This window comes from Lutjanus erythropterus, chromosome 2 (assembly GCF_056507025.1).
Source record: "Lutjanus erythropterus isolate fLutEry1 chromosome 2, fLutEry1.hap2, whole genome shotgun sequence".
NCBI lineage: Eukaryota > Metazoa > Chordata > Actinopteri > Lutjaniformes > Lutjanidae > Lutjanus > Lutjanus erythropterus.
In genome coordinates this window covers 41,683,072-41,695,198 of record NC_139318.1, presented here as the reverse complement: position 1 = coordinate 41,695,198, position 12,127 = coordinate 41,683,072, and the positions used below count along the sequence as shown (strand labels likewise).

Here is a 12,127-nt window from a genome sequence, read left to right as displayed (position 1 = left end):
CTTTTTAAAGTTACATGCATTGAATTTATAGATCAGAATATTTGCTGTATAATGGCTACACTAATACAGTCAAGACAGAGAGTATGAGCAGGTCTGTTACTGTTGTTGTCCTTCATAATTAAAATAACTCACAGTACTCTGGAAGGAAACTTGTGCCTCATTTGGTCTGTAATGGTTCAATGTTTGTCAGAGATTGCGTGATAAAGCTCCTCCTCCAACTCACCTGGGACAAACCAGGAAACAGGCGTTTGTTCCTCCGCCGGAAAGTGACACACAGCGACAGACAGTTAAGAATTTGAGACCAGATGCAAAACTTCCCCTGAGGGAGGAGCGCTACAGCAAGAAATACAGCGAGGATTTCACCTTTAACTAGCAGCTGACTGCAAAGGGAGGGAAAAAAAAACACCCAAAGTGAATGTTTGTGACTTTAAGGGAACTTTCTCGAGGAGCCACGATTGACTGACTTCCTGTTTAGCATTCCTCCAGGTGTGTTCAGCTTCACCCAGAGAGAACATGTCTTTTCGATCCGAGGAGGATCTCTCCTGTCCCGTGTGCCAAGACATCTTTAAAGACCCTGTTGTCCTGACATGCAGCCACAGCTTCTGCAGAGACTGCCTGCAGACATGGTGGAGAGGGAAACCTGTACAGGAATGTCCAGTTTGTAAGAGAAGATCCTCAAGGAGCGATCCACCTCGTAACCTGGCGTTAAAGAACCTGTGTGAGACGTTCGTACTGGAGAGAGATCAGAGAGGTTCAGAGTCTCTCTGCAGTCTGCACTCCGAGAAACTCAAACTCTTCTGTCTGGACCATCAGCAGCCGGTGTGTCTCGTCTGCAGGGATTCAAAAACACACAACAACCACAGATTCAGACCCGTCGCTGAATTTGCCCTGGATCACAAGAAGGAGCTCCAGAAATCTCTGCAGCCCTTACAGGAGAAACTGAAGCTGTTCGATCAAGTTAAAGGAAACTGTAATCGAATAGCAGAACACATTAAAGTCCAGGCTCGACACACAGAGAGGCAGATTAAGAAGCAGTTTGAGAGGCTTCACCATTTTCTAGAAGAGGAGGAGGAGGTCAGGATCGCTGCTCTGAGGGAGGAAGAGGAGCAGAAGAGTCAGATGATGAAGGAGCAGATTGAGGCTCTGAGCAGAGAGATAGCAGCTCTGTCAGACACAATTTCAGACACAGAGGAGGAGCTGAGAGCTGAAGACGTCTCATTCCTGCAGAACTACAAGGCTGCTGTGAAAAGAGTGTGGCAGCGCCCCCTGCTGGATGATCCACAGCTGCCATCAGGAGCTCTAATAGATGAGGCCAAACATCTGGGCAACTTGAGCTTCAACATCTGGAACAAGATGAAGGAGATGGTCTCCTTCACCCCTGTGATTCTGGATCCAAACACTGCCAACCCAGAATTTAACCTGTCTGACAATCTGACCAGCGTGAGACACGGAGAGAGACAGAAGCTTCCAGAGAACCCAGAGAGGACGGACTACCATCGCTCTGTCCGCGGCTCAGAGGGCTTTAACTCAGGGACTCACAGCTGGGATGTTGAGGTTGGCGACAATGAAGCCTGGTTTATTGGTGTGGCGGCAGAATCTGTCCAAAAGACTGGGCGCACAAAATCTGGGTTCTGGCAAATAGAGTTCTACAACAGTAAATACAGCGCACGCCTGTTGGGATGTCCACCTCTTGTCCTCAGAGTGAAGAAGAAGCTGCAGAGGATCGGGGTTCACCTGGACTGGAACAGAGGAAAACTGTCATTCTTTGATCGGGATACTAACACACACATACACACCTTCACACACACCTTCACTGACAGGCTGTTTCCGTGCGTGGGCACTTTGAATGAACTCCCTCTGAAGATATTAGAAAGCAAAATCGTTGTGATAAGAGAAAAGCTCTGTTAAAGGTGATGATGAGGGTCATGTACTGATGTGACATGTTTGCACATCATGGACATCTGCTGTAACCTTTCATACCTTTTTTCTGAATATTGCTACAAGTTTTCTACATATTTCATATATTTTTATTTGCTTTTTATATTCATATATTGTCAAAAACAAATAGTCTACATTTCATATATTTGATATTATTCAATTCTTGATTGAATAATATTAATTATTCACTGCAGTATGTACGCTGTAAAAAACAAAACTGAGAAAAAGATTTTTGAGTTTTAAATCAAACTCAAGTTCTGAAACAAGTTTTGCCAAGTTTGAGAAACACAAACAAATTTGTATTTCAAAAAATGTTCATAATATACTCACCCCAAGTTTCTGAAGCTCCGGGGACCTTTTATTGATTACATTAGGAGGGAGACGTGTCATACTGGGACCAAATGATGTTGGACTGCATTGTACTGTGCTGCTGTATCACTGTGTCATTGTTTTTTCTGGCCTTCCTTGGCCTCAGTCTGTCTTGACAGTATGGACTCTTTCTCTGATCCACAATCCACTTGAGGACATTTCAATCAATGTAAGGACTGACGTGAACATGTGCACATTTTTGTGTGAGCTGACTGTTTGTTTTATTTTGTTCTGTTTCATTGTGTCTATTTGTCTATTTTTATACTGTGTTGTGTAAAAAGAAAAAAAATATGAATAAAGTATTTCAAAAATCGAATTTCTGAATTTTGATGATGGCTTGTCTTGAGTCTTCATAAGCTAATAATGCCTTTATCAAAAAAGAAAATAGAAAATGTAATAGTTGCATCTCCAGGCAGATTTTTGTTTTCTTTTTTTTGGGCATAAATGTCTCTTTTGATGGGTAAGGTTGCTCACCCTGGTAAAGACCCACCCAGTTTAGATGAACACATGAACACGATGGGACGGCTTTCTACATGATTTTTCATTTCAGTGGAAGTAATGAGCCTAACTCATAAAAAAACAGCCCCAGACCAAAAGTACACAAAAGCATATTGACAGTGACTGGTATCCACTAGAAGTCGACCAATATAATTAAATATATACTGTTGGAAATGACCAGTCTTGGGCTTTATTAGGAACTGGTTAACTGTTAAACTGAACATCTAAGTCAAAGTAATAACCCCATTTAAATCAAGGAAGTACAAATGCCATTTCATGGGATCTTTAACAGTTGTTTAGATATTTTCAGCAGAAATGGTCCTCAAATAATCATATATGGCCACTGGCCTATAATTCTTCTATATTGGGTTGCACTTACAGCTATGAAAATGCAAGAAAAAGCTTTGCACTCTCCATTTACGTTCCTTTAATCGACAGGTTGTCTTCATCGGGGTTGCCTAAATTCTAATGACCTTTCTTCAAATTATTCAAAAGGCAAAATGGTTTCAGCAGAGCAGCAGTTAACTTCAGTCTAATGCATGCAAAGATACTCATTTATGAATAAATCTGTCTTGTATAAAGACAAATTCCATTTAAATATAAATTACCACAGGTACACTATGACATTACCTTGATTTTGTGACTCACTGATCAGTCCAGTCCTCATTAATCCTGACCAGTCTATGGTATCATGTGCCCACATGAGGGCGCCCCAAACTCTCTGCAAAGTCTGATTCATTCAAGGCCTTTAATGTAGAAACTTCAGCTGTAATTGAGATGTTCCTGCAGCACTCCTTACTTCCCCCTGCTTTTCTTTCTTTACTGATTCCTACTGTGTTGTCTTATTTTTGCCTGGGTATGCTGCTCTTTTTCTTTGTCTGTCAAAGCACTTCTAAACTCTGTTTTTAAAAGTGCTATGTAAATAAAGTTATTATTATTATTAGTAATTTCTTATATTATGTCCTTCTTTTCCTCTTCATCCAATCTAAAAACATAAAAATGGTCTTGTAGTTCTAATGGATTATTTTTCTTTCAGTGGCACAAGTCTAGACTGCGACAAAGACATAAATCTAAAGAATAGTCAAACTTCAGATCGACGTCTATTAGACTGTTTTACAAAGCTGTAGTTCTTGATCAGCTCAGAGTAAGTAGAACTAACTTGCAATGATTTCTGGGTAAATTAGGACTTTTTTCCAACTAGAAAAATGGCTGATTGGTAAAAATCAAATAAAATTACAGCGTAATGTAAAACTCGTCAACACTGTTAACATGGAAACATGCCTGTTTGCAGGTTGGCTTACTTTTTAGGTTTCACATAAATCAGTCTTTATGTTTTTTGTAAAATTGTCTAACTTGCATCAAACTAATCTAAGAGTAAAATTAACACACTTTAATTAACACTACAGACCAGTCAAAGATGTCGTCGTGAAACTGGCCCAACATGTTATACTGCCAACTCTGGACAATAATTTTTTCTGTCGGATGACAAGTTTCATTTCCCTGCTGATTTTATACTCTGTGCGTGCATGTGTGTGTGTGTGTGTGTGTGTGTGTGTGTGTGTGTGTGTGTGTGTGTCACTGAGTCTCTCTTCAGTCTAATAAGAAGTCTTGATCTGTTCACCAAAAGAGGAAATCCCGTCCGTTCATCGCTGCTCCAAATCTCCGCTGGTGAGACAGAAAACTCAGCCGGTGAGTAAAATAATAAAAATAATGTCTCTCAACATTCAAATCTGCATAAAGTGTGTGTAAAATAACTTAACTCAAAAATTATAAAATGTACTCTTCAGATAAAGGAAACTAAGTGTGACTGATTATCTTTTTGCAGCAATGTTCAAACCTCTACAAATAGTTTTTCATAGAAATTAACTGAAACTAATGGCTGAAAGGCTGCAAGTCAATGTAAAAACTGATGAAACTGTTTCATCTCTTAATTGAAATAAGTCCATATGATTAAATGATAACCCTACACAGATGTATGACTTATAGATTCAGTTAGATTAGATTAGATTTTAAGCCTGTCGTTGGTCAGTAATGGATGTTGGATCTCACAACAATATTTTTAAAATCTTTTCACTAACACACTTTTTAGATTGTTTTGAAGTGTCTGTCAGAATTCTGTGTATTTTTTGCAAGCTCAGATTCCCCCTTGCTGGACAAATAATTGAAGAACTCAGAAATGAAATAATGAGTTTGTTCAGTTGTGATATAAATTATATTATGACAAATAACTTTGCTTGAACCACCTCAGTGAACATTAACACACAGTGGTGTTCATCTTTAGATTATGTCACGTTTGAGTTGCATTTTGCTGTGTTTTACTTCCTCAATAAAACTGCAATCTGTAATTCCATCATTCTGAAAATCTTTCTGAAATTTTACATTTACATGTTTTTTATTGTTTGAATCAGTGGCATTTTAAAAATAAATTGTATAAGTTTCCCCCAACTACACCAAAACAACACCAAAAATCGACAATTAACCGTCAAGTCAAGTCAAATTTTATTTGTATATAATAACAATTTGCCTCAGGGGCTTTACAGTCTGTACAGTGTGGAACACCGCCTGTCCTGTAAACCCTAGAAAGAGTGACCAAAAACTCTCCCCAAAAAAAAGTTTAAGAGGCAAAAAATGGAAGAAACCTCAGAAAAAGGGATCCACCTGGGACGGACAGGTGTGCAAAAGATGTTGCGTGTACAGAACAAAATATCACAAAAAGTATAATATTTAAGACAGTTTGTGATACATAGAACTGTTAATTTACATTCTCCTGTAAAATCTGCTTCCTAATATAAAAGTCGGAATGATGTTTCAAATCCTTCTCTACACCGTAAGAAACTTTGCCCGGTGGCATAAAGCAAGACAAGACAAAGTTTGTCACTTAAGCAAAATATTTTTCCTAAATTCTCAATTCTCATTGGTCAATTACAGCATTGTAAGGCCTGTTATTTCTGTATAGCAGACTGTTGCTTTGAAGAACAGCTGGGATAAGGGAGTGAATTTTCACTCCTGTCCTGTTGCTCCAGTCCCAGAAGAATAATTCCTGTCCATCCCATTCCCATCAGGCCAGTCCACACTAGACCTTGAGACCTGTACCTGAACCAGGACCCAGCAGGGCCTGACAGGTTCAGGTCAGGTCGGGTCAGGTCAGGTCGGGCCTTATTTCTCACATATATCACGGGCTCACGTAGTGTTTGGGCTGTACTACGTTCATTTATTTATTTATTTGTTTTCATTTTTCTCCACAGTTTAGTCATTGACAATTAAAATTCCCTGTGTGTACTGTCCTTGTCAAAAAAAATCAATAATTTCACACAAATTATTAATTTTTAAATTATTTCAGTGATTTAACAGTGTTTTTACTGTATCAAGTATTCATCAAAGTCATGAAATAATTTTTATTAGACAGCATATTGACAGATGTTAGCTGAGTTAGAAAGAGAAACCGAGACTGAACAGAAGATGAGACTGTTGTTCATGTGTAGCTTCTTTGCATTATAACTCTTGTGTCTTGACTTTCACCATCACCTTCTTCTTCCCGTCAATATAATCGACTGTCCAATCCAGTGTTTTGGACCATGGGAGGCTACTATGGGCTGGCGGTTCTGGTGGGCGTGGCCGTGCTTCTGACGACTGGCCAATGTGACGTGAGCTGCAGAGATGGCCAGGCAGGAGAGTCAGGGATCCCCGGCAGAGATGGATGGGCCGGACAGAAGGGAGAGAAAGGAGAGCCAGGTAACATGATGCGTTTAGTCACATTCGCTGACTTCCTTCCTCGCCCTCTGATGTATTCCCACATTTTCCTGGAAGTTATAGTTAAAGTTAAAAACCTGCTGTTACCTTGAATAAATTACAGATTATTCTGGTTTGAAAATTGTTGGAAACATTTGGGTATAATTTAAAAACACAACTCAACAGAATATATAATTTATTATAGTTTTATCTAGTTTGATAGTGTTGTGTTCACAGCTTATTTAAGTGCTGCCCCCAAGTGGCTACAAAAATCAGTTCTTACAGGTTTAATCATTCATCTGTTTCTGTCCAGCTGTGATGGCCAGCGGTCCAGTGGACGCAGGCGCCCTGCTGAGGCTGAATGGTGAAATCGGGAGTCGGGGCCCGCCAGGGGTCATGGGCCCTAAAGGTTACCGTGGAGAACTGGGACCAGCAGGTCTCCCAGGAAGCCCTGGTCGCCCTGGCCCCCCAGGGAGGAACATCCACCGCAATAATGGTATGATCCCATAGCCACAACATATGGTGTATGTATGTGATAACACACAGTATATATCATCCTGAAGTCACATACAATAAAAATATCTCACAGGACAGATAATAAGTAGAACCTCTAAATGATCTAGCTCGCAAACCAATGAAATCAATAAAAAAGCAAAATGGGTGTTAGCTGTATTTACTGGAACTTTAAGCTAGGAGCTATTGACAAAACACAGAACTCTCTTTATCACCAAGTGTAGAAAGACATGATATTACTGAAAACAAAAATGTACACAGCAAACTATAGGAAACTCTAGGATTACATTGTTAACTTGACAAAAAAAATTACACCCCTTTTTGTCACCCTTGTTAGACATGATAGACATCATAGATGAAGAAATGAAGAAGCAAGAATTCTGAACTTCATCCATGGATGTATTAAGAGACCTGGATATGCAGTTCACAGTCACCCCTAGACCTCCATTATAAAAAAGACATTTGTAAAACTGTTGGCAGAACATCTACAAAACAAATCTACAAACAAGGCCAAACCTGGCTATGTGAAAACTTTTTTAGCAGTGTGTGGGTGCCATCTCAAAGTCCAGTATCCAGGTCTTATAATACATCCATGACTTGAACCTTAAGCGAAGGCCACGCTATGGGATTTTAGCTGTGAGTTCCCACTCGCTGACATCTTCTGAAAATTGCTGACACGCCCCTCCAAATCGCGGTGTACCCAGGAGAGGAAGGATTGCAAAATCGTGAGCTGCTCAAAGACGTGATCCAGAGCTCGGCAAGAGCGCACTGGTGAATTAGTTTGGAGAGCAGTCAGGAGATCCCTCGGGTGAATGATCTTGTAGCTTGTGATCTCCTGTCTCTGGTCATTTAGTGAGCAAAGACTCGTGATTATAAGACAAAGAGTGGTGTAGTGTGAACATCACAGTGATCTAACAACTGTGAAAGTCTTGTAGTGTGGCCCAGTCTCCAGAGTCAGGTACTGAATATATTCAAATAGATTTTGTGTGATAATCTAAAATAATTTCACAAACAATATGGTATATACAGTAAATGTGCATGTATATGGTCTGTATGTTTCACTGGCTTGTTGTAGTTGAAAGATTAAAGTCTGTTGCACGTGTGTGTGTGTGTGTGTGTGTGTGTGTGTGTGTGTGTGTGTGTGTGTGTGTGTGTGTTCCTAGGAGGACAAGCTAATCAGCAGCAGGCCCATTCAGCCTTCTCAGTGATGAGGACTGACTCCAGTTATCCTGCTTACAACCAGGTTCAGTCTGTCGCCCATCGCACCACTTTGTCTCTCAGCCGTTTTCATTCCAAAATATTCTTAAGGTCCAGTATGTAAGATTTATGCAGATTCATTAGCAGGATATGGAAGGAATGGAATATAATATTCATATGTATGTTTTCATTAGTGTATAATCACCTGAAAATAGCCCAAACCAGACAAACCAAACACCGGCTTTATAAAAGGCCACACACAAGTTTCATGGCCTCTAGTTTCTTCCACACAGGGAAAAGTGAGACGAGGTGTAATATCTACAACCTCACTCACAGATACCAGTAAATCCTACACATTGTGCCTTTAAATTCTTCAGTATATTTACAAATAAAATGTGTTTTCTTTTTGTGTGTGTGTCTGTATCAGAGAGTAACCTACCAGACTGCTGTAGTCAACACACTCAGGGATTTTAACATCGCCACAGGTGAATTCACCTGCAGGGTAGCTGGTGTTTACTACTTCACCTTCCACTCAGTTGCCAAGGTAACACACTGCTGTCTCTTCCTCTTCTGCACTCCTTCATGTAACCAGTCTGTAAAATATCTAATGCAATCAGCTCCGCGATCGAAGTGCGTCACAGTTGTGCTGTATGTTTGTTTTTAGGTCAGTTTGTGTCTGCGTATAGCCGGCGCCCCTCCCTTCAACAAGGTGGGATTCTGTGATTACAACAAGAATGATTACCACAGGAACACTGAGCAGGTCAGTTTCAGTGTTTCACTACCACAGAGCCTGAGAGATGTGCCAAACTGTTCACTCACATTCACAGCCTATTAAAAGGACAGTTCATCCCAAAATCAGTTGCAGAGTTTTGGAGATATCGGTCTGACTTCTATCAAATACTTCTTCTGTTGACACTCAAATGTCTTTTTCGGTGCGTTGAGCGCCACAAGCTGAATGCCATATAGGTCCAACATATTCCTGTGAACTGTCCCTTTAAGTTGTCCCTGTCCTCTCCTGAAGAACAACAGAAAACAGTTGTTACAGCATGCGCACAAAAAACAGCCAACACAGTCTCATGGCATTTGGGATCGTAATTAAGTTGAAGTTGAGACGTTTTTTGCTTCAGATATTGTCATCGTGGCAGTGCTTGTGTCCTTCTCAAAAATAGAACCAGAATTAACTTTTTTTTTTGTGAACAAAACAATATATTGTTTACTTTGTTTGCTGACACACAGAGCAATTTTGAATGTCTTCACTGGAAAAAACAAACAATCTGATGTCTGGTCATTCGTTTGCATCACTTCCAGTTAGGAAGGGGTGTAAGCGCCCAGAGGGCTTTCTGGCAGAAAGGCCAGAAGCCCAACTTCTTTCATGTGCAGTGGCACATGTTTATATCCTGGCACACCAGATGGTTTGTTACACAGAACCATCTGGGCAGTTGTACTTAGAAACTGTTTGGAAAAGGGCAGGCACTTTCAATTCATCTGTCTATCACGTCTAACAAGGGCAAACTTCAACCAATCAGATCAAACAAGAAAAAAACAAGAAAAGCCTTCAGTGCTGTTCTTTTTTCTTCTTACGATGAAGAAACTTCTGATATAACTGATGCTATCACAGTGTCTATGCTAACTTCTCAGGAGCCGCCATTGTTTGTTTGAGATGAGTCACCTCCATGGACGCTTCTCGCTGTCGTCATACAGTACCTAAAAAAAAAAACGCCTGTAGTCGCTAGTAGTCCCTCCCACTCTTGTTATACCCTGATTCTGTTTACTCACAAAATGGTTTACAGGACTGAATAATCCGAGGTCACTGAGATTTGTCACGAAACCTTTGCTGTGATTGGCTGTGTTGTGTCTCAGGTGCTGTCGGGCGGCGTGGTCTTACAGCTGGCAGCTAGACAGAAGATTTGGCTCGAGTCCTTCAGGGACACGCAGAGAGATGCTGACTCACGAGACACCCAAGACAAACAGATCATCTTCAGCGGCTTCCTGCTCTTCCGCAATTAAGAAAAGAACTTCAGTTGTACGCTCGATAATTTCACTGCACCGTGAAGTCAGAGCTGAAAATCTGAGACTGCCGCTCTTCATGAATTTAACACTTAAAAATCGCTGAATCAGATCACATTTTTCACAGAACAGTAACATCTGTGAAACTTTTACGCTTGTTTGGTTTCCATGTGAACCCCGAGGTAACTTTGGATTTGTTCACCTGATTTGTTTCCTTCACATTCACTCATGTAAATGTTCTTTGAATGCAACTAAAACAAAATTAAAGTCTTTTATTGAGTGTGGATGTTTTTCATGGGATTAAAGACATGTAGGTCTTGTTCAGACTAAGAAAATTTTGGCTGCACTCTCTATGCCATTCTTTTGCAACTAGTTTGGTTGTAGATTTAGCAACATATCTGCCTGGTATCATGGAAGTGAAATTGACAATAGTTTTAAATCACTTGTAACAGTGTAATTTGCAGTAAAATCATAAACCACATAACAACTAAAAACAAAACTGTCAGCTCAGTCATATTTCATATTTAACAGTAACGTCACACTTCAAGTGAGAGTAATAAAGAACATAAATAAACAAGAATGATAAATAAGTTAGATAGAGTGGAATCTCATTCAGGGAAACTTGGAAGATCATTTTCTTTCTCTCAAAAGCCCCCCTATCTTTTTAAATTTCAATGTATATCAGTTTTTTTTTCAAGCTGTAAATGATTGAAAATCTCTTTTATCCACAGAATGTGAGAAGGCGGTGTTGGTCCACCTCATTAATATGAGGCATCTCACCAATAAAGTTGCAAAAAGTTGTTAGATCTGCTTGGAGCTCAGACAAATGCAACTGAGAGATGCTCTGTAAGTTTCCCTGTTATCTCCATCAAAGTATCAAAAATTGCAGACCAGTAGTCTTGCAGAGATCCACATGACCTGAACACATGCATGTGGTTTGCAGGTGTTTGATGACATTTTTTTCCACCAGATGGGTCAACATCATGACCAGTTCTGAAGACTGTAACTTTGGTTCAGTGAGTGAGGTATGCAACTTTGCACTGAATTAACCGATGCCTGGTGAAAACAGATGAGTTGTGTACACTTTTAAGAACATTTCCTCGAAGGTTGAGCAGAAATCTTCTTCCCCAGTTCCTCCTCCTAAAGAGTTCAGAGAGGTTGAAGATGAGGGTTGGATTTGACAGCAAATATATAAAATGTAATTTGTAAATTAAAAATTCAACCCAGATTACTCGCCATATTTCACCAAACACAGAGGTCCTGCGATAGTAGTCCATGTTTAGTTTAATTTATTTCATTTATAAAAGGACAGCGTGCAATCACATCGATCATTTACATGAAATAAAAACGTGGTTGCACCAGATTTAGTGACACACTAATTTCCATCTGTAATCCTACACATGACAAGCAGACACAATAAATAAAATTTACAGTGCAATACAGAACACAGTAAATTCAGGTGCTTTACATAATAAAAACAGTAAGTATACACTGCACAGTACAATATGTCAATTCGCATCTCAGTGGTTTGGGGTCTTTTTCTGTTTTCAAACAACTAAACAAGTACGAAATTTGATAGGGAATGTGAGATCAGCTTTATTGATGTTTAAATGAGAGATGATGACAGAGGAGTTCTAGCTGCAGAAGTGTATTTATGCTTGTAACGTGCAGAAAGTGGACAGAAATAAAATTATACTAAACTATATTTTTTAATTTGGCTGCTGAAAAAGAGACGCTCCACTTCTGAAACGCTGATGTTAGGCGGAGCATTGATGTCATATTTGGGGAATAATGCCAGTAAATTCATGCAAAATATAGATTTTGCTTATTCTGTGAGAATGTGCAGCCCGAAACGCAGACGTGGGCGAGTCATATG

General features: G+C 39.8%; 2 protein-coding genes across 2 annotated transcripts; both read left to right on the top strand.

Moving 5' to 3' along the window:
- The first annotated feature begins 113 nt into the window (after nucleotides 1-113).
- On the top strand, nucleotides 114-2,108 carry LOC146332204 (nuclear factor 7, ovary-like). Its single transcript, XM_084740368.1, has one exon. The coding sequence runs from the start codon at nucleotides 514-516 to the stop codon at nucleotides 1,906-1,908; it is 1,395 nt and encodes a 464-aa protein (XP_084596494.1). The 5' UTR covers nucleotides 114-513; the 3' UTR covers nucleotides 1,909-2,108.
- Nucleotides 2,109-4,344: 2,236 nt separating this feature from the next.
- On the top strand, nucleotides 4,345-10,533 carry c1qa (complement component 1, q subcomponent, A chain). Its single transcript, XM_084740474.1, has 7 exons — nucleotides 4,345-4,494; nucleotides 6,370-6,537; nucleotides 6,848-7,030; nucleotides 8,211-8,290; nucleotides 8,672-8,788; nucleotides 8,909-9,004; nucleotides 10,105-10,533. Exons 2-7 carry the CDS (start codon nucleotides 6,381-6,383, stop codon nucleotides 10,249-10,251), a joined length of 780 nt encoding a protein of 259 aa, XP_084596600.1. The 5' UTR covers nucleotides 4,345-4,494; nucleotides 6,370-6,380; the 3' UTR covers nucleotides 10,252-10,533.
- The last annotated feature ends 1,594 nt before the right edge of the window (nucleotides 10,534-12,127 follow it).